Source organism: Cajanus cajan, chromosome 4, assembly GCF_000230855.2.
Source record: "Cajanus cajan strain Asha chromosome 4, NIPB_CcT2T_4, whole genome shotgun sequence".
NCBI classification, from domain to species: domain Eukaryota; kingdom Viridiplantae; phylum Streptophyta; class Magnoliopsida; order Fabales; family Fabaceae; genus Cajanus; species Cajanus cajan.
Genome location: NC_138520.1, coordinates 73689960 through 73712931, shown reverse-complemented (window position 1 = coordinate 73712931; position 22972 = coordinate 73689960). Strand labels below are relative to the sequence as shown.

Genomic DNA, 22972 nt, shown 5'->3' with positions numbered 1-22972 from the left:
TAACACTAAAATAAATTACAAATTACTAAATATATTTTCTTTTTCAATCAAAATTACTACTAATAGTCTTTTAATAATACAAAATTATTATAATTCTTAAAAACTACAACACAAGTATTAATAGTCTTTTAATAACTTCCTTAAAAAATAATCTTTCAATAATAGAATTATATCACAACACAAAGTGACAACACCTTAGGTTATAAAATAAAAAAAATATTTAATTAAGTGGACTGACATGTTAAGTCACTTTGGCCTTATAGATTAAAAGGCTGAGTAAGGTAGGTTAGGTGAACTAGCAAACTAAATTATCTATCTACCCCATCAATTTTTGACAAACTAACGAACCGATCAATAAATCACAATCCACTTTTTTACCCCTACTTTTTCATTACATATATTTTCATGATGAGACTAAGACGAACTACCTTAATAGATGGTTTACAATGCTCCACTATTTACCTCCCTTAAATTAAGGTACAACTTTCACATTGTATCATGAAATTTCATCTCCTCCCATTACCATTGACCACCATACATATCGTTGTTTATGATGTTCCACTATTAGAACAATTTCTGGTAGCAGTGACACCTTTTTCCCTCTTCCTCTTCACTTTTTCTTTAGGTGTAGTTGTTTTGTAAGTTTCACGAAAAGGAGGCAAACAAGTGCAAATTGCAAGCATCGAAAGAGGCAAGCGATTGCAGGCCTTGGCTATGGTTGTGCACAAAGGAGTGTAGGAGTGTAAAGCATAGCACAGAACGACACAAACATAGGCTAAAATACGAATTCAAAGTTCGGTTATTTTGTACAATTACTTATTACTAATTGCTAACAAGACAAAAATGATTAATGCAGTGGGTCTCATATTTCAATTATATAACTGCATGATTGAACCTCATTTATTTAAAGTTGTGATTATCAGCACCGCCATTAAATAAAATGGAAAACTAATTAACATAAATATACTTTGTCATTAAACGCCTTCACATCTATTTAGAAAAAAGGCACACGCAAAGTTGATGGACGTTGTCGGCTTGACATTTATGATAGTGAAAAAAGCTGAATACCATATATTATTATTATTATTATTATTATTATTATTATTATTATTATTATTTTACTAAGAATACCACATTCTCAGTTCTCTATTATTAAAAAAATAAAACTAAACTGATTTTACATATTAAAAAAAATTAGCTCACTGCATTTACTAATTCCATAAAATTCTTTCCAAAACTGTTCTTCCTATAAATGTCCAAAAGGTATTACAACTTAAAAATCATATATTAAAGAAATAATATTTTAGGAGGAGTATTATTAAATAAGGTAAAAATAATTAAACCTAAACCCTAAACAAAGCATAATAATAGAAAGAGCTGGACGAGAATCTGGCTTTAACCACTGGCTATTTTGTATAACTTGCCATTTTGGCTGGAAGAAGTTTGCTTCAAAAAAATTTCAAAAGGAGCCCAAAGCTCGCTTTGGTTGTATCAGAATTTTACCATGTACATTAAGAAACATCAAGCTGGAACATTAAAGCAGAGGGAGAAAGTATTTAACTAGTTAACTATTTCCCATTAGAATTAGCATGCTTATGGAAAGGCCAAAGATTTACTAGACGCTCAAGTACGCTTTTTGAGAAATAACCAGAGAATCCCGCAGGTGTTGCCGGTGGAGGAAAGTCTTCTGCAGGCATTGCAAATGGACGAATCATCATCTCCATTTTTTCCAATGTGAGATACGATCCTATTTCTTGTAGCCTTTCAGGACCCATAATAGGTAGTGTGTGCTCCTGGTGCAATGAAGCGGCCTCACTATCATTTTTCTGTCAATCATACAACGAACAGAATAAGCCAATGAAAAATGAATTCAATACCTAAAATCAGAATATTTACTGATGTTCTCCAGGTGAAAAGTTGTTAAGACGGGAAATTTTAATTTTATCATAACAATAAATGGAATTTGCATGACATGAGTAATGTAAATACTAAAGCCCCATATTGCAGTGTGCTATGTACAGGGAGTGGTGAACAATGATGCTATCTGGATTAGCTTGGAAATTTCCAGTTTAATAGGAAGCTTGAAACCGTATATGCTGATGCCTAATAGGTATTGAATTGCACTTTCATACCATACACCAGATATGGTAAATAGAATTTAACCCCCTCTTCTAAACTGCTCATTAGCAAACAGTATAAATTGAATATCGTTTACCTCCAAGGGGGATAAATCAGCACCACGGCTAAAGGTCAGCTCTATACGGAACCTTTTTGGATCTTCCAAGGCCACCTGCATTTTGAAAGTCAAAAGTAAAAATCAATGAAACACAGACTACAGAAACTACGCATTACATAACTCCAGATAATTATGTCCTATCGAAATATCATAACTGTTCTGAGAATAGGTCTCTTTCTCTGTTCTCGCAGCCTTATGCTGCAATTTAGTTAACCCAGTCAGCTACAACTGTCTGGTTAGTTTTCACAACTTTTGCTGCCAGATGGCATAGTTAGTTAGAGTCTATAGGCTTCTGAACAGCCTCGCCAAAAGTAGTGGACTCTCCTAATCCTACTTACTCATCACTTCCTAAAGAGAATTAAACAGCAGAGTTCACCTAAAGAGAACTGAATGGCAGAGATCACCAAACAGAATATGGGCACTTGATCATCTAAACCTAACCCTTGAGGTACAACTGTACAAGCCATCCAGCCATCAATCCAAGTTACTAAAGGGCTTAAAATAACCAGAAGCAACACATCAAACCACTGTAAACCTCACAACCTGACCTCAGAAAGTAAGAATGTTATGGCTTCCCTTCCTAGTAAACTTTTTTCTACCAAAACTAAGAATTTAAGTGACGAAATTAACATAGAGCTTTTAGGAACCGCAATTTATTTTATCAACAACAAATTGAAAAAGCCAACTAGTGGTAAAATACTAGGTTGTTGCAGACATGCAGCAACAAATTAGAAATATTGCTTGGGAAGGGCCATAATAACTACCTCCGTGCTTTCAAACATCCTCAGGACAATATAGCTCATATAGTCAAGCTCCTTTGTTCTATAGAGGCGCTCTAGAGCATTATAACAAACGAGGCTCTCTTCTTCTAGAAGAGATTCATCCAAATTACAATAACGAAGAACATTCATGAGAGAATGGATATGTGATTCCTGTCAACATAAATAATAGGTTAAAACAAAAGTATGGAAATAAAACTAAGATAATTTCCATGCACATGTCAAGTGTCAACAAAAAATTTTGCTTGAGTAGTCTGAGTTGAATCAGATGGTCCACTTAAAAGGACAAAACATTCCTAGAGCGTATTTTCTCCATTCACATAACTCCAACACTAAGACCTTAATGGAAACCGAGCTACTTGCCGCAAGACTTTGTTATTCTTTCTTGTTATGTTAAAATTACAATACAGGATGAAGAAAATATCATCAAGATTACTGCCAACAATTGGCTTCACCATAATATAAAATAAATAAAAAATCACATTTATTTTTTTCTTCCTCTTCCATTATTTTGTTTTTGTTTTGAATCAGCCAATAGTCAAGCCAGTTGTAGAACCAGTTTGGCAAAGTCTGCCAAAAATGACTCTCAATCTCCAATAATAGTCCCCAGACAACATGATGAGGGGTTAAATATGTTCAAAAGAAGTTAATGAGTAACCTATCAGTGATTCAAATAACCAGATTGGAAATATTTTTAAATCACAGAAACACAGCAGGATGTGAGGGGTTCAGAAGTAAATTTCTGTTCAAGGTTTATCAACACAATCTAACAAAGCACTCACTGATGTGAAGTATAGGCGTGTCCGCACATGGCGTTCTGGTGTTTTTACATTTGCATACCTGTTGGTGTACAATGAAAAAGTATTAGAATGCAAGTAACAATGTACAAATTAAAACAAAGACATGATATTTACTTTGGATCCAAACGATATTTGGTCTCTTTATCATCATCATCATCTTGATCCATTGATATATCACTGTTGGATTTCCTTATCTCGTCATTCTTATTGAGAAGTTTTGACTTGGCCTCTGTATCTTCCTTTTCAGTTTTCATGGATGATGAATCGTGATCTTGATTACTCTTTAACTCAGCAACACTAATGGCTTCCTCACGGGTGTTCCTCAGATCAATTAAAAGTTTGCCCAATAATCGACGTGCAATCTGAATCAAAACAACCAAAAAAATTAAAACAATGTACTCAGGTGGCTAGATACAATGAATCTAATCAGAGTACTACATGTTCATCAAGCAATATCAACTGCAAGAAACTGAACAAGAAAGTTATAATTGGATTTAACCAAAGCCTAACATCCAGTTTCAGACTTATCATTTAAATCAAGTGTCCATTGTTTACTTCTCTTATATCAAGTTTGGTACACTGAATAGTGATTTTATTCCATGTTATTACATAGTATGGGCGTTTTCATATTTGTTAGCATAAAAAAGCACTGCACTGCATAGAGTCACTGAGTCAGGAATTATCATCATTCCCTCCTACAGTGGTGAGAATGGTTATTCCATTCATGGAATGAGATTTAATTTCTTTTTTCTTAACAAAACCTCTTTGCTTTCATATGCTTTCATACAAAATAACAATTGACAATTTTTACTTGTCACTAAATGTATCATGCCTAACAATCAGTTTTGTTTCCACGACAATTTTTTTGTTATTGTTATAAAAACAATTAAACTGGAAAAGTAAACGAGAGAAGTTGATCTTATTTTTTTCCCCATGATCAATATATAATATCATTTAGAACGACTTTGATTCTATCTATATTCCAAGTATCAAACAATCCGTTCCATTTTAAAAGTTACTGTAGACTGTCTGTTTTATTCTATTCAGACTCCATTCTCATTTCATGGCATCTAGTAATTTCCATGTTTGTTATAAGTCAAATTATGTCACCTGTTATGATGTTATCAAAGAAGAAATTCTTATTATAGATCTATTATAAGGAAACCGTTTTGAAATTTTGTTAGGAAAATCAATTTGCAAGATTTCTTACACCAAGATTTTACCTTTGAGCCAATCTTTAGCTTCTGCTTCGGATTAATTCCATATTCATTTGGAATTACACCATCTGCAAGTGCCTGCAAATAAGAAAGCATGATAATTAGGGAACCAAAAAGACTGAATTTCATTGATCAAGTTGATGGATATAGAGGAATATTATATGTGGGTGTGGAATGCTTAACTCATTTAGTTTTTTAACATCCAAAGCTTCTTTCAAAACAAAAAAGCCAAAACACTACTCAAAATTTTATGAATAAGGGTTGCTGAGTGAGGCAGAGCTCAGACTTTGCAATCTGGTTTTCCCTAACAGAATTATCATACCTGAGCAACCTTAAAAAGCTCATCCAATCCCTCTAGATTAAGATGTGCATTATGCAAGAGATCATATCTGTAATGTGAAAGTAAATGTTAACTTCTCAAACGAAAGGAATAAAAGAAGCTACATAATTTAAATGGAACTACCAATTTTTTCTTCAAATTGAAGTTGCAGATTATAGACAGATATATTAAATAGAGTTTGAAGTGTCTGGTTGATGCTACTAGCTCAACAGGCAAATTCCTATCAACCAATTGTAGCTGTAGTGGTCTCCCAAAGCGTAATGAATAATGATTATTCAGTAGTCACAACTCAAATACCTACATATATTCTTGAGACACATACAACTGGATGGAGGGACAGGTGAAAATAATAGACAGAGAATAGATGGGATACAGAGATAGTGGGGTAAAATTAGAGAGGGAAAAAGAAGAAACGAAGTTTAAGAGAATAGAGACAATCATTGAAGAATTTAATAATTAATCAAAGCTGAGAATTTATAGTTGAAAAACCCAAAGGTAATAGAAAAAGAAATCCACACAAGCTTAGCCCAGTAGAACAGTTCAGTGGAAGTCGGGCTGAGAGATCTCTTAATATATCCCTATAAGTACCTTTTTCTGCCAGTTACTCTGCTTTGCTTGGTAACTTCTTCCTAACAACGTGACACTAAAAATTTAACTTTGATAATTTGAAAGCTCCGTCTTTAGAATTTAAAGCATAAAATCACATTCCTTCATTCAAAATTTCGGCAACATTTAGGCCAAATGAGCTGAAATCTTAGTTTTCTGATGTATAAACATTAAACAATATCCAAAGAGAGTGAGGGGGGAAGGGAAAAATAAAGGGATAACATTAATGAATCCGTAATGGGAAACTCAACATATCAGTCAACATTAGATAAAAGTCACGTTTGTTTAAACTTATTTAAAAAAAAAGTTTTTAAAATAAAATAAGTAATTTTCTGCTTATTTTAAGAAACAACTTCCATCTGTTTAAAAAATTACTTTTTAAAAGTGTTTTTTTATAATCGCCTTTTTTTTTTAAGTTTAAACAAACTGACCTAACATCCCCTGGAAATCTACAAACAAGCTCGGGAAAATTGACAATTATGACAATAACTTCTATGGCAAGTTCATTCATGGAATGAGAAAATTCTCACAAGGTATTTAATCAATCTCCATGGTAGCAGTATTGCACAAATATTGTAGATCTGGAAAAGTCCTACTAAGTTATAAAACCTATGCACATAAATAACTTACTTGCATGAATCATAGACATCAGGAATTTGGGTGATGTCAAAGCGCCTGTGCAAGTAACACAGGATCAATGTGTCAGCCAAATACATTACGCAAAAACAGAACAAGAAAAGGCAAGCATAACAGCTATACATGTGCAACTTTGGAATTCGTGATAGTTTTGTAAATGATCTTGCCACTGGAAAAACAAATTTAAAAAACTAGAGAAATTAAAATCATTTTAATTAAGGAAAGGAGAGTTAAATATTCTTACAACCATAGGCATTTTTTTACATGTTCAAGAAGCTACAATATACAAATTACAATGTGAAAAATAAAGCATATTGTATCACAATGGCCATAGAAAAAAAAAACTTGGATGAGATAATTTAATAATACATATATTCAAAAATAAGTTCATTTACAAATCAAGGAAATATCCACATAGCATCCACGTCCGTGTACGAACTACAGGATTGTAACAAGTTTTGACTTCACAAATAACTAGATTTCAAAAATTCCAATCTGATAGCCATCATGTGACTAAAACCTTTCCCATGTGTCAATGGCATTTGAAGTAACATTTTGTTTCCTAACATATAGAAGGAAATGGGATAAAACCAAACAAGATTAATCTGGAAAAAAAATGTAAACACTTACTCCTTCCGTTCATTATACAGGTCCCTTTCAAGCTTTTTCCACCGAGCATACATTAATAGAAACCCTTCACTACCACAAGGTAATCCAGCAGCTATGCTATCAACATCAATATTTGTCTTCCCAAGTGCTTTTGCTTGGTCATAAGGAGGAATTACATCATATAAGCTCGTTTCTGCAAGTTTCTCATATTCATCCGTGGCAAGCAGTCTTACTTGTTCAGTAACCTTCTTAATCAAACTTACCTATTCATGAGATATGCAGGGGAAATTGAGAAACAAAAATAGTTTTAGAATCATTTCACAAATAGTTTCATGTTCTATCAGTAGAGAAAACCAAGAAGGAATTAGGAAGCAATAACTTGGGACAAAAACACTATCCAGTCAAGATTAATGGACTCAAACAACATAAAACGGGTTCCCCTTAGATAGATAGCCTGAAGATAAACAAAACCTCAACATGATATTTGAAAAGGAAAGCAAGCCTACCATACCAATTTTGAAACTCAGCAAAATTTTACAATTGAAACTCGGTCAACTTTTCCCTGACATATTTGTAACCTTAAAATTTTTACACACATGACTAAAAACAAGTAAAAATAAAAACAGTTTCTTATACATGGAAATGGAATCACATTAAATGATATTTAGTGACAAACTCATGATTGCTTAAGGGGGGTTTCTAATTTTTTTTACTTTCAAAGAGATTAAACCTGGAAAAGGTTCTGCCCATTTGACCATCACCTAACCCTACGATTGTGATATGTTCATTCTTTAGTCTTTGCTTTGTGTTAGATTGTCTTGGTCACATTTTAGAGCCCCCGTTGGGTCTTAGTTTTGCATCACTTTGATTAGAAGATATCTTAATAAGCACTATCGTGCAGTTAACAATATAAAAGTTCAACCTATCAACCTATTTATGTTTTCAAATGAACAAAACATAACGCTAATCCCACATCTTTAGTCAAGAGAAACAACACCATCCTAATGGATTCCATCATTCCATTGATTTAATTCATATGACACTAATCAAGCTCACCATCAACATATTTTGGCAACGAATATTATTTTTTACAAAAATATACGCCAATAAGTTCTTGTAAACAAATTTTAAGCTACTCTCAACAGATTGTAGAGTTCTACAATACAAGTCTAAAATATAGAATCTTCATAAGGCAGAACATCAAAAGAACCAGATTTATTCAGAAAGGGCATTTTAGCTTCCCCACTGAATCATGCCATGAAAAGGTTAAAGACACAATGATGCATTGCTATATTTACAAAAACATACCAACTTGGGAAGCAATTCTGACGCATTAGGTGGCAATCCAGCACCATCAACCATCCAAGAAAATTCAGGTGATCCATTGCTATGGATTGTCTTTGAACTAGAGGTTATGATTTCATTTAGCCGAGCCTGCAGAATATTCAGCCAAGAAAATAAGTAAATTGAACAGCATAGTAGTGTTCCTCTATAACTTACTGAACCTTTCTTGCAATGCATGAGCTGTGAAAAACACAATCAACAGGTATCACTGAGCAAGGGTTCATGAATTCAATCCTTGTTGCCCTCATTCCTCATAATACAAAATTAAATTTATGCACAAGATCAAGTGAGCCTATGCATTCTCCATGCTTCAACCCCAAGGGCTCTAGTGCAGGGTGGCATGTTAGAGATATATAAAACTAGTCATAGGCTTCCTAATAGCTCAAGCTTTGATATCTTCATGAACCAACAATCCCAAGAGAAATGTGATACTCTCTAACAGTTGTTACTATTAGTTGAAATTCATTTGTACTCACAAAATCATGTAGGTCCTATTCTTTATTTAACATGTGTCGTTCATAATTTTACGAATTTCAATAAATTATAATCAATAGCAGAATGTGTTTGTTAGAATAGCTTATTAGAGAAGCCTTTGTATTTATTTAATATTTCTTTTATATGTCTGATGTGTGTCTTAGACTCCTAGGGTTCAGTATTTCTATGTACTCAATATGTTATATATAATGAAAATGAAAGAAGTGTGGGCAACACACACTATTTTCCTCAAATCTTAATATTACCAGTTTGTTCTCATGTTTCCATTCCACCTCAAATTTCACTTCATAACCAAGAGGTTACTCAGTCTATTATTCCTGGAACTACTCCTATTCAAGCTACTCCACGTCCTCTTGTCACATATCAACGTCGAGCACGACAAATTGATCCAACATTACCTGAAGAGTCACCGGTTTCATGTCCTTCACCATCAGATGTCCCTGCTACGGATCCTGGTGAGGATAACTCAGGATGGCCCATTGCTCTTCGAAAAGGTATTCGGTCTACTCGAAACCCTCATCCTATTTATAATTTTCTGAGTTATCATCGCTTATCCCCCTTGTATTTCTCCTTTGTCTCTTCTATATCTCCTCTTACCATTCCTAAAAATGTTCATGAGGCACTTGGTCATCCTGGATGGAGACAAGCAATGATTGTTGAAATGCAAGCTCTTGAGCATAGTGGTACATGGGAGCTAGTTCCACTTCCTCCTGGTAAACAACCAGTTGGTTGTAGATGGGTCTATGCCATTAAAGTTGGGCCTGATGGTACAGTTGATCGACTCAAAGCCCGATTGGTGGCCAAGGGATATACTCAAATTTATGGCCTAGATTATGGTGATACCTTTTCTCCTGTGGCCAAAATCCCTACAGTTCGTCTCTTCCTTGCTATGGCAGCTATTCGGCATTGGCCTCTCCACCAATTAGATATTAAAAATGCATTTCTTCATGGGGAGTTGGAGGAGGAAATTTACATGGAGCAACCTCCTGGGTTTGTTGCTCAGGGGGAGTCTGGTTTGGTTTGCAAATTGCGAAGATCCCTTTATGGTCTCAAACAATCTCCTCGGGCTTGGTTCGGAAAATTTAGTCATGTGGTGCAGAATTTTGGGTTGAAAAGGAGTGAAGCAGATCATTCAGTGTTCTATTGTCACACTTCACCTGGGAGATGTGTTTATTTGATTGTTTATGTTGATGACATAGTGATTACAGGGAATGATGCAACTACAATCTCTCAATTGAAGAAACATTTGTTTAGTCATTTCCAGACCAAAGACCTTGGGCATCTGAGATATTTTTTGGGTATTGAGGTTGCTCAATCAAAGGAAGGTATTGTGATTTCACAAAGAAAATATGCTATTGATATCTTGAAGGAAACTGGCATGTTGGATTGCAAGCCCATTGATAGTCCTATGGATCCTAACCAAAAGTTGATGGCTGATCAAGGTGAACCGTTCACAGACCCAGAGAGATATAGAAGATTGGTTGGGAAGTTTATTTATCTCACAATCACAAGACCTGATCTTTCTTTTGCAGTAGGGATTGTTGGTCAATTCATGCAGGCCCCTCATATTGATCATTGGAATGCTGTTTTACGTATCCTTAGATATATCAAAAAGGCACCAGGACAAGGATTATTGTATGAGGACAAAGGAGACAGCCAAATTTTTGGCTATTGTGATGCTGATTGGGCTGGTTGTCCTATAGACCGACGCTCTACTATTGGCTACTGTGTGTTCCTAGGTGGAAATCTCATTTCTTGGAAGAGTAAGAAGCAAAATGTTGTTGCTCGATCCAGTGCTGAGGCTGAATATCGTGCTATGGCCTTAATTACTTGTGAACTTATGTGGATTAAGCAACTTCTTCAGGAGTTAAAGTTTTGTGAAGGTCATCCAATGAAGTTGTATTGTGATAATCAAGCTGCACTCCACATTGCCTCCAATCCAGTATTTCATGAGAGAACTAAACATATAGAAGTTGACTGTCATTTTGTTAGAGAGAAGATGCTATCTAAGGAAATTGTTACCAAATTTGTCACATCCAATGAACAACTTGCAGATGTTATGACTAAGTCATTGAGGGGGCCTCGCATTCAGTTTTTATGTTCCAAGCTTGGTGCATACAACCTATATGCTCCAGCTTGAGGGGGAGTGTTAGAATAGCTTATTAGAGAAGCCTTTGTATTTATTTAATATTTCTTTTATATGTATGATGTGTGTCTTAGACTCCTAGGGTTCAGTATTTCTATGTACTCAATATGTTATATATAATGAAAATGAAAGAAGTGTGGGCAACACACACTATTTTCCTCAAATCTTAATATTCAAGTGTGTTGAAAAGAGTATGCTATTGTGTATTGCTAGCATTCCTCAATCCCAAAAGCTTAAGCTATTAGACAAACACACATGAATGGTTTCATCTCTAATGAAAACTACAAGCCAAAAGGGCCATTGCATGAGGGGCGTCTAAGAAATAAAACCATTCATGAGCCTTCATCTAACAGTTCAAGCCTTTAGGAAAGTAAGTCTTTGACATTAAACAAAACCCATTTTCAACTTTTCATCATTATTGTAATGCCTACAATATAGAATAAGGACAACATAAATCACCATACACACTACACACCTTGGCTTCTTCCATTTCAATACTGGCATTGTCAAGCCCATCCAACATGGAGGAGTCTTTACTAACAAGTGAAACCTAATATTATAATTCGTTTAGTCAAACATATCCAACACATAAAATAAAATATAAAAAAAAGATAAAATACTTTCTTCAGAAAAATTTATAAAATAAACAAACCAGGATTGGTGTTAGCTGCCCTTCAAGATCAAGAAGACCTTTGGCAAAAGCGGCTGCAGACATCTGTTAACACAGACCAAACATAAAATAGTTCATAATGATGCTAGTTTAGACAGATTATGCAGGTTAGCAACATAATCTCGACATTAAACATAAATATTTAAATAAAAAGGGGAGCAACTATTTTCAAAATCACTCAGGCAGTCAGGCTTCCTTTTGATTGAAGGAAGGTTTGTGCAACATAGGCCATACCTGTTATGAAACTTAAATTAGGAGTTTTATTTTTGTTTTAATAATATTAATGGTGTGAATTATGAGAGGCATTTAAAGATGTAAACGTTGTGTTTTTCTTTCAACTACAAATAAGTGTAATTTCATTTGCAACAAAGAAGAGAATATACAGAGAGTTTATTTGCTCCCAAATTTATGCCTTTTATCATTAACAAATTGGCATCAGAGCTTGTGTGCGTGAGGTGAGAGTAAGCCGACCTGATCCGACCTGAGCCGACCTGAGCCGACCTGGTGTACCCAGCCCGAGAGAAGAGAAAAAAATTCTTGTGAGGTGTGTGAGTGGAGCGTATACACTCAAGAGAGATGGCAGGTTTAACTAATGGCATTCCATTACCCAAATTGACTAAAGATGTCAATTACGATAACTGGAAGCTGCAGTTGAAGGCCCTTCTCGGCTCCCAAGACAACTGGGATGTGGTTGAGAATGGGTACGAGGAACCGGTGACCACTGAGGGGTATACAAATGCCCAGATGAATGCATTGAAGGTTGCTCGGGCAAAGGACAAGGCAGCACTGTATTTGCTGTACCGAGCTGTTGACGAGTCCGGTTTTGAGAAGATTGCTAATGCTAAATCTTCAAAAGAGGCATGGGACATACTCGAGAAAGCAAAAAAGGGAGATGAACGCGTGAAGCAAGTTCGGCTTCAAACCCTTAGGGGGTCAGAAGGTGTATCCGAGTTCATTACTCGGGTGGAGACTGTGGCGAACAAACTAAACAGGAATGGAGAGAATCTTCCCTCAAGCCGAGTTGTGGAGAAGATCTTAAGGTCATTGACAGATGACTTTGAGAATATAGTGTGTGCAATTGAAGAGTCCAAGGATCTGTCAACGCTCACTGTCGAAGAGCTTACTGGGTCCCTGGAGGCGTATGAGCAGAGGAAAAAGAATAAGAAGGAGAAGGGGGAGTCCCTTGAACAAGCTCTCCAGGCAAAGGCGACAATAAAGGAGGAGAAGGTGCTCTATGCTCAGAATAATAGAGGACGAGGAAGAGGTAGAGGCCTAGGTGGTCGAGGAAGAGGAGGACGAGGTAATGAGTATGTCGGCCAACAGAACTGGCGTGGCCGAGGTCAAACTCAGGGTGGCCGAGGTCAAGCGCGGGGAGGCCGAGGTCAGACCTGGGGTGGCCGATCAAACACAAATAACATTATTGAATGTTATAACTGTGGGAAGTATGGACATGTGGCCAAGGAGTGTTACTCGATAAAATGCTACAATTGTGGAAATCTGAGTCATATTTCCAAAGATTGTAGGTCCGAGAAGAAAAAGGAGGAACCAACCAACTTCCTTGCCGAGGAAGAAGATGAAGGATTGTTGCTGGTGACAACTATTCCAGAAACCGAGATCAAACCGAGCTATTCTTCCGAGATCAAACCGAGTTGTACTGATAACTCTGTTTGGTACTTGGACACCGGAGCAAGCAATCACATGTGTGGTGACGAGCACTTGTTCAAAATGCTTTCAAAGGAGGAGGTCGGATCTGTTTCTTTCGGAGATGCTTCAAAAGTAACTGTTAAAGGCCGAGGAACGATCCGATATCAACAGAGAAATGGGAAAATCGGAGAGATCAGAGATGTATACTACGTACCCGATCTCAGAAGCAACATATTGAGCATGGGACAGTTAATGGAGAAAGGGTACTCGGTTCTGATGAAAGACCGAGAACTACAACTGAAGGATAAACTCGGGAGACTAGTTGCCCAAGTAGAAATGAAGAAAAATCGCATGTACAAACTTGAGCTGAAAATAGTTCGAGATGAATGCATGCAACTTGATTTGGAGGATGAGGCCATGAAGTGGCATCGGAGGTTCGGTCATCTTCACTTTAGGGGGTTGACCGAGCTGGTGAAAAAGGAGATGGTGATTGGACTGCCTAAAATGGAGTTTGAAAAGAAGTTCTGTGAAGAATGTGTGATCGGGAAGCACGCGAGGACTTCTTTCCCAAGGAGTTCTGAGTACCGAGCAAAGGAGCAACTCGGACTGATCCATACCGACCTGTGTGGCCCAATAACTCCAGAATCATTCAGTGGTAAGAAGTATTTCCTCTCTTTCATTGATGATTTCTCAAGAAAGACGTGGGTTTATTTTTTGAAGGAGAAGCTAGAAGTGTTTGAAACCTTCAAGAAATTCAAAGTGATGGTGGAAAAAGAGACAAGTAAATTTGTCAAAGCAGTCCGATCTGACCGAGGTGGCGAGTTCACTTCCTTTGAGTTCAACAAATACTGCGAGGAACATGGGATTAAGCGTTTCTTGACTGCCCCATATTCTCCGCAGCAAAATGGTGTAGCGGAACGGAAGAACCGAACTATTCTTGATATGGTTCGATCTATGTTGAAAGGGAAGAATATGCTGAAGAAGTTTTGGGCAGAGGCAGTGCAGTGTGCAGTCTATGTGCAAAATAGATGCCCACATGCAAAGCTAGGAGAGAAGACGCCTCAGGAGATCTGGAGTGGCATGAAGCCAAGTGTTTCTCATCTTAGGGTGTTCAGTAGCTTGGCCTATGGGCAAGTACCAAGACAGCAGAGGACAAAGTTAGAAGATCGAAGCAAGAAGTATATATTTATTGGATATGATGAAAAATCCAAAGCATACAAGTTATTTGATCCTGATAACAAAAAAGTGGTGGTGAGCCGAGATGTTCACGTGGAGGAAACAAAGCAATGGTGTTGGAGTAACTCGGCCGAAGTAGAAACTAGCTCGGATAGCTCGAACATCGTTGTACCTTCAACAATAACTATGACCGAGCTCTCAGATGAAGAATCCGAGCTACAACAGCCAAGGATGAGAAGCCTGAGGGAAATTTACGACACTACAAGTGAAGTCCATGCTGTATGTCTTCTTGTCGACTCTGAAGACTTGAGTTTTGAGAAAGTTGTCCAAGATGAGAAGTGGAGAACAGCTATGGATGAGGAGTTTGAAGCGATTGAGCGTAATAAAACTTGGGAATTGACCAACCTTCCTGAAGGAGCTCGGCCCATTGGAGTAAAATGGGTGTACAAAAAGAAGATGAATGCTGAGGGAGAGGTTGAGCGTTATAAAGCTCGGCTTGTTGTGAAGGGCTATAAACAAAAGGAAGGAGTTGACTATGATGAGGTTTTTGCTCCTGTCACGAGAATGGAGTCAATCCGACTTCTGATCTCGTTAGCTGCTCAGAGACAATGGAAAATTCTACAGATGGATGTGAAGTCAACCTTTCTAAATGGAGTGCTGAAAGAGGAGGTGTATGTTGAGCAACCACTCGGGTACATGAAGAGAGGAGAAGAAAAGAAGGTGCTGAGATTGAGAAAAGCCCTCTACGGGTTGAAGCAAGCTCCTCGTGCTTGGAATGAAAGGATTGATGGGTATTTCAAGAAGAACGGGTATGAGCAATGTCCGTACGAGCATGCCTTATACATAAAGAACTCAGGAAAAGATATGATGGTAGTTGCTCTCTATGTCGACGACCTCATATTCACTGGAAGTAATGCTAAACTGATTAAGGAGTTCAAGGAGATAATGGAAAAGGAGTTCGAGATGACTGACTTAGGCTTGATGAAATATTTTCTTGGCCTAGAAGTGAAGCAATCGGATGAAGGGATTTTTATATCCCAAGAAAGGTATGCACTTGAAATCCTAAAGAAGTTTAAAATTGAGGATTGCAATCCGGTTTCTACTCCAATGGAACCAGGCACAAAACTTTCAAAGTTTGATGGAGGAGATCGAGCTGATTCCGGGAGATATCGGAGCTTAGTCGGAAGTCTGAGGTACCTTACAAGCACGAGACCCAACTTAATGTTGAGTGTTGGGATAACGAGCAGATTTATGGAGGATCCGAGCTACACACATTGGAAGGCCTTGAAGAGAATTCTGAGATATGTTCGAGGAAGCCTATCACTTGGTCTTTTCTATTCAAAATCGGACGACTACCGATTAGTGGGTTACTCGGACAGTGATTGGTGTGGAGATGTTGATGATCGGAAGAGTACCTCGGGTTATGTATTTCTACTCGGGAATACGGCTTTTACTTGGCTGTCAAAGAAGCAGCCTATTGTAACTCTGTCAACTTGTGAGGCCGAGTACGTGGCTGCATCTTGGAGCGTATGTCATGCAGTTTGGCTTTCAAATTTAATGGGAGTGATCCGAGATGAAGCGATTGTGATCCGAGTTGATAACAAGTCAGCAATCGAGTTGGCAAAGAACCCGGTCAATCATGGAAGGAGCAAGCACATCGACGTCCGATTTCATTTCATCCGAGAGCAGATCAGACAAGGAAAAGCCGAGTTGGAGCATGTCGGAAGCCGAGTTCAAGCAGCAGATATATTTACCAAGCCACTGCCGACTACACTGCTGGAGAATTGCAAAAAGCTGATTGGAATGAAAGATGGGAAAAGCATTTAAGTTTAAGGGGGAGATTTGTTATGAAACTTAAATTAGGAGTTTTATTTTTGTTTTAATAATATTAATGGTGTGAATTATGAGAGGCATTTAAAGATGTAAACGTTGTGTTTTTCTTTCAACTACAAATAAGTGTAATTTCATTTGCAACAAAGAAGAGAATATACAGAGAGTTTATTTGCTCCCAAATTTATGCCTTTTATCATTAACAATACCTGCACACGACCCTCATCAGAGCTGTATATCTTAAGATCATGACGGTACGTGCTATGGAGGCGAAGCAGCCCTGTACCTTCTCCTGTAACATTAAATAATTGAATTTTTCTTTCATACATGGTACAATCCATTGTCATTTCTATGTTACAAGAAGAATCAAAGATCATGTTTGAAACATATGCTGACTAAAACATGAGAAGCACCTATACTTCAGCTTTTTAAACATGACAGTATGATATTGAACACACTTATTCACAAAACCGTACAACCTGAATGGGTACTGGCTTTCCTTGATTTTTTTTCTTCTAATTGGTCAAAATCAGAAAAACAATTTGAAATTCATAGAAACATTTCTGTTGAAAAGCTGCCTTAATTGTGGTCACCCCCCGTTTGCCTTAATTGCAAACTCTTTGGGGGTTGCCTAATTGCCTTAATTACAACCTTAAGAGTGGTGGTTAGGCCCACATTCACTAGATATATAGCTTAAATAGAGCTTATGAAATTTTCACCGATTTTATAGAGTTGAATTAAGTCCAAAGTCTAAATTCTAAGATCGTACTAGAGCGTATCCTAGATCTATTGTTGGGCCACCTGCTTTTGTCATGCTCCAAGCCGTTAGCCCTGGTCTGTGAGGAATGTTGGAAATCCGCCTTAATTGTTGTCACCCCCTAGCCTACCTTAATTGTGGCCTTATTGAATATGGTGTACGATTGATAATATTTTCCACATGTACAAGAGAAGACGCAACTATTTATATAGTTGCTAAAGAGAACAGAGGAAGCTACACTAGAGTACAGCAGAAGCTAACTAACAGAAAGCTAACCAACTGAGACTGAGAGTGACAGCTAACCAAAAGAAAGGGACAGTGACACCTGTCACTAATACAATAACGAAAAATATAAACAAGAGAAAATACAGAGTAGAATTCTATACCTAAAATGCAGCTTAAGCAAGCATGCAAAGACCCATAGATAGTTTTAAATCTCTTAAAGCACACATTTAGGCAATCGCCATGCCTAATTGAAACTTGAAAGAAGAGTCTCAGAAATTATCTAAATACATAAATATCAAAATAGAATTTGATACTACTTCTGCAGTCACCGGCAAAAAATATCTGCTGTAACATGACTTGGTGCCTTTTAATTTGAACTTCAGAATTACATTGCTGACTGAAAATCTATTTGATATTTTGATTTACCTGGATACATATTATTCCGGAAATACCTTCCTAGTTCTTCAGCCTACAAAGAAGAAAAAAATTATTAACACAACAGGAAAGAGGGATCAGAAATATGAATCTTGCAATTACCCTCAACAACAACAGTAGTACAATCAAACTCAAACTAAGCAGGAACACTCTTTGATATGTTTATCAATCTGAACCTGCTTTCTGCCAGCATGTGTAAGAACGCCACCATATTTAAGAACCATCAGAGCTTCAACAGGTCTCTCTTCTTCACCTTCACCACTGCTTTTGGCCACTTTGATCCACTTTAGTGGCTTTAGTTGAACCTTTCTATATATGCCAGAGAAATGCCCGCCCTAATATCAAATAAATAAATAAAAACAAAAGAAGTACATGAAACATCTCAGTACTTTATGATTAAATATTATGAAAAAATAAATAAATACAAAGCTGCTGTTTTTCAGGCTTTAAAAGTCATGCAGGACTTTTGTCTTCCTCTTTTGCAAGTAATATGGGTGGCTTGTCACAACTCAACTATCAGACAAGTTTCTGAATTATGTGCTAACTGTGTTCTTTTATCTAAGATAAAGACACAGCAAAAACACACGATGGGTCAGCTACATGGATCAAAAACTACCATTGTGTTCTATCAAAAACTATCACTCCTTTCAAACTGTTTCACTTTTTTCTTGGTCTTCCTCAACCTTTTAACTATTGGGTTATCACCTATCCATCTGATCAACACTTCTAAATGGAGCTTTGGTTGGTCTTTTCACATGACCAAATCATGAAGACAAATAATCAAATATTTGCAGATTTTCAGCTCAAGCAGGAAGCTGTCTCTTCGGTTTTCCTTTCTTTGTTTTGTACAAATCAATCATCGATTTAGCATAACAAGGAAATTTACATTTGATACTACATAATAATTCATAAGTTAGTTGCACATGATCAATGGAAGACAAACTTCAGGTATGGAAGAAGATATTGTATTCTTTTTCATTTAGCTTTTCAAGATTGTAGTAAATATCTTTCATATTATTAGGATGGATAAATATCTCATTGTATATTTGACATTTTTTTCCTACATTTCTATTTTTTTTTGTTAGTTTCCCTATTTCCCCTTAATATGTTTAGCCTATTCATAGTTTCCATCTATCCCTTTCAGATTTTGCCTATTCAGAGTTTTCATCTTTCCTTCAAAAAGTTTAGCTTATAGATATATTCAATCCGCTTTTCAAGTATAAGTCCATTGGAGTTGAAGCATGGATAATAGTTAGAAGAATGTGAGCAACAATAATCAAACTTCTGATCACTACATCAAGGAAGCCCTAATACCAGCATGTCAAAAACCAACTCTCCCAGAAGTTAAAGTTGTTAAGTAAAATCTCATGAATGGTTATTGTTGAGATTTGATTAGATTTTCATTATTTCTGTTCTGTATTCCCAATATTATATTTCTGACTTGTATCTGTTTATTTTCATCCCTACAATTTAGGGATTATGTAATTAAATATATTGCATATCATTCGATATAAATAAAGATGTTGAGGACCTTCTTCCTCAAGCATTCTAATTAGGTCATAGCCTTATTCTCAAGTTGGTATTAGAGCCCACATCCTTGGGCCTGATAAAAGTCAAGAGCTTCTCTGAGAAGGGTTGCGGTCAAAATGGTTGTCCCGAAACAGACAGAGCTGATCTGTCAGACTCTGAAATCAGTGACACAAACAAAGCCCCTATGTGCCATCATGCGTGTCTTTTTCCTTGCAGCCTCGTTAGCATATGGGCATCATGCGCCACCTTCCCGACCTCCATTTGCGAGGTGACTTGGTCTGCCGCACTCACCGCAGCCTCCTGTTGTTATTTCGAGGATCGTTTGCCTCTTTCACCCTCTTGTAGAAGGTCATCCAACCTTTTTGGCCTCCGCTGTTACTGTTTATCTGTGTCCAAATGGCGGAATCCTCTAATAGAGGCCCGGTTTCCTTTGTTTTCTTTGGAAGTCCCTCCATTACATCAGACAAACTCACCAAAAGGAATTATATGCAGTGGCAAGCGGCTGTAGAGATATGGTTCCTTGGCCAAGGACTGTCCGATCACTTGGAAATGAGTCCCGAAGATGTTAATCAACAAAATCGTGACCAATGGAAGAAAGCAGATGCACAATTGGTCGCTCTTTTATGGCAGTCAATCGTCCCCAAATTGATGGTCTATTTTTGTACTTACAGACGTGTTATGACATCTGGAAGAAAGCTAGTGACTTATACTCAAATGACATCTGGCGCCTTTATGATGCAATTCATAATTTGGCCACTTTCCAAATGACAAACCATGATTTACCCACCTGTTTGAGCAAAACCCAGTCTGCAATTGATGAAGTCAAAACCCTTTTGATTATGACCTGAAGAAAATGATGAACAAGTTGGATAATACGTGGATGGTGTACGTTCTCCATGGCCTTCACAAAGATTTTGAATCTGTCCGCACTCAAATCTCAACAGTTATATATGCAATATACCATATTTAACATCATAAGAAAATAATGTTTCCTTGTGCATTCTCCAGAAGAGTTAGTGACAATGTTTCCAAAAGGTTTTTTCCTGAGAAGAGTTGGTACCCCCAAAATGTCTCGAGGCAAAGGTGGTTTTCACGTAGTAGGGTTGTATATGACTTTTAATATAGAAATGAAAGTTCAGTCAATATCGACATAAAGTAAACCCACCCGAAGGGAGGTACAAGTAAACAGCTCCAGTCAACAAAAATGTAAATTTTAAATTTCAGTTATCATCATGTTATTAGTACAAATACAAACTTGTTATTATCATATAATAAACTAAGTAAAGAAAATTAAAAACCTCTTCGAGAACAGCTTTAACTTGACGGAGCTTTTCAGCATGCTCAACTTCAGCCTCACTATCACTTTCTCGATCTGGTCTACAAAATATATATAGCTATAGTTATTCAAAACCCTTGCTTAACATAAATAATAAATATGTACCAATGATCAGAAAACCCATAAAATTACTTGCAAACAAAAATCGCAAAGCACTCGTTCAAGTTCAATAATGAAATGGTAAGTTATATAACTACATTGATGATGTTTAAAGACTGATGTGGAATTGAAATTCAGTAGCATGTTATGCTAACGTGTAATTCATATTAAAGTTCATGCAGGGTGAAATACCTTGTACGAGGAACTAGCATGCGTGTGGCATCTAACAGATCTTGAAGTTGAACAGCACTTTTGAGTTTTGTCTGTAAACAAAAGATCATTAATCCAAGCAAAAGAGGAACAAAATTTTCAGTAGCTCAATTAAAGTTGACAAATGTTGCATAAGCACTAAAAAATAATATTACCTCAGCTCTAGGTCTGCCTCCATTGTATTTCATCATTAGGTTTAGCAGCTTTTCCTCAGTAACTTTTAGCTTCACCTTCTGTTTGGGAGTTCTATCACCACTGCCGAAACAAAAGAGTAAATAGCAAAGAACAAGATGCTTAACTAAAGTTAAAAAAAAGGAAAAGAACATACTGACGAATAACAGCAATTACACAGCGTAGTTCCTCAGATTGTCCAAAAGTGCCAATAATACCACTACCCTGACGAGTGAGTCCCTCAGAAGGTTGGACTGGTTCATTTACTTTCCATGGTAAAGTTGGTGGAATTGCTGAAGAAAGATGAGGTGCTTTTGCATCTAAAAACATCTTCCGCAGTACACAAGCAGCATCATCATAATACCTTCACAAGTAGCAAATGGGAAATGATGAAGATTTCACCAAAAAGATAAATGCCAAGGGAAACAAGCAATGCATCATAAAACAGAAAATATGAAGAAATTATTTTATGTCAAACAACTAGCAAAGTTGACATAAATGAGTGATATTTTTCTTTTATATTTCACAGTAACAAAATGTTGAGTTTCTAATTTCTAATCCTCATCACAAATAAGATTGGCAAGAAGATATTGTTTCATTAAAGTAAATTTCTTCTGCATGTAATAAATATAGTACAGGAAGAGGCAACTAATACTGAAGAAAATACACAGGCTAGAGAAAAATCCATTGTTTATGTAATTATTTTTTGGTAAACAGCATCATAGGGCCCTTGAGATTCTTGAACAGGGTATATAAATATTATGATGCTGTTTAAGGATTCTAGTCATCTACATACCTATTCACATGTATTTTTCTTGGATTTAATTTTACTAAATGTTTCATTTTTCTTATTTCATCGTGTTATGTCATATATGTTAGGTAAGTTGATTAATACTCTAGACGTATTCTTATAGGAGAAGAAAAGAGAGGGGAGCAACCCCAAACTGAAAGCAACTGACTAATAATTGCTGTCAATCAGTGGTTAGTAGGGAAATAAATAAAAAGAATCTATTGGAAGAGGTTAGTCCCTTAAATAAATCTCCATACTTTGTACTAATCTCCAGCTCTCAGCCAGACGATACCTTGACCAATAAAAATAAATAAATAAAAATAGACTGGGTGAGGAGAGAGAGGGTATTTGTGGATTGGGAACTGTTGTAAGAGGGGGGCAGGACTCCCCATTATCCTGGGAATTCTTTCGTTCACCTTTTTTTCTCTGTGATTCTTGATGCATTCCTTCTCTAGATCTCAGACAGATTGGGGTCTAGGGTTCTATCAATAGAATTTCAGTTGTTCTCTCTTAAGATTTCTGGTCCAGTTACTATCATATTCTTTTAATTAAACTATTTTTCATAAAAATATCACACAATGATTGGGACATTGAGCATCCTCAAGTTTAACGATATATCAGAATTGCTTCCCTAAATCAAGATATGTAAAATTCTTTGTAGAGGAGTGCTAGTAACACACACTTTCTATAACACACTTTACTATTGATTAAGATTTATTAGATACTACAAAATCAAGAAAGAGAGTTATTAAAGGAGGAATGAGACCTGCCAAATTTTGCACTTTCCAATAAATTTTAGTCAATAGTAGAAAGTATGTTCAAAAGAGTTTGTTAGAAAGTGTACTAGTAACTTTTCTCTTCTCTGCAATATTAACCCCAATATTAACCAGA

At 36.5% G+C, this 22972-nt stretch overlaps 1 protein-coding gene across 5 annotated transcripts in view; it reads right to left on the bottom strand.

Annotated features, from left to right (window-relative positions):
• Window positions 1-1390: 1390 nt before the first annotated feature.
• Window positions 1391-22972, bottom strand: part of LOC109796117 (inositol hexakisphosphate and diphosphoinositol-pentakisphosphate kinase VIP2) — a 31295-nt gene continuing 9713 nt past the window's right edge. For all 5 annotated transcript variants that reach the window (XM_020355757.3, XM_020355760.3, XM_020355759.3 and 2 more), the window contains 19 exons: window positions 21449-21655; window positions 21276-21375; window positions 21103-21173; window positions 20774-20852; window positions 18122-18280; window positions 17937-17979; window positions 16738-16820; window positions 11861-11923; window positions 11684-11758; window positions 8532-8657; window positions 7245-7486; window positions 6609-6653; window positions 5355-5421; window positions 5039-5110; window positions 3930-4177; window positions 3798-3855; window positions 3001-3168; window positions 2216-2290; window positions 1391-1826 (listed from right to left, as the gene is read on the bottom strand). In XM_020355757.3, the coding sequence (XP_020211346.1) occupies window positions 1569-1826; window positions 2216-2290; window positions 3001-3168; window positions 3798-3855; window positions 3930-4177; window positions 5039-5110; window positions 5355-5421; window positions 6609-6653; window positions 7245-7486; window positions 8532-8657; window positions 11684-11758; window positions 11861-11923; window positions 16738-16820; window positions 17937-17979; window positions 18122-18280; window positions 20774-20852; window positions 21103-21173; window positions 21276-21375; window positions 21449-21655 (2239 nt within the window). In that variant the 3' untranslated portion in view covers window positions 1391-1568. The remainder of the gene's footprint in view (window positions 1827-2215; window positions 2291-3000; window positions 3169-3797; window positions 3856-3929; window positions 4178-5038; window positions 5111-5354; window positions 5422-6608; window positions 6654-7244; window positions 7487-8531; window positions 8658-11683; window positions 11759-11860; window positions 11924-16737; window positions 16821-17936; window positions 17980-18121; window positions 18281-20773; window positions 20853-21102; window positions 21174-21275; window positions 21376-21448; window positions 21656-22972) is intronic.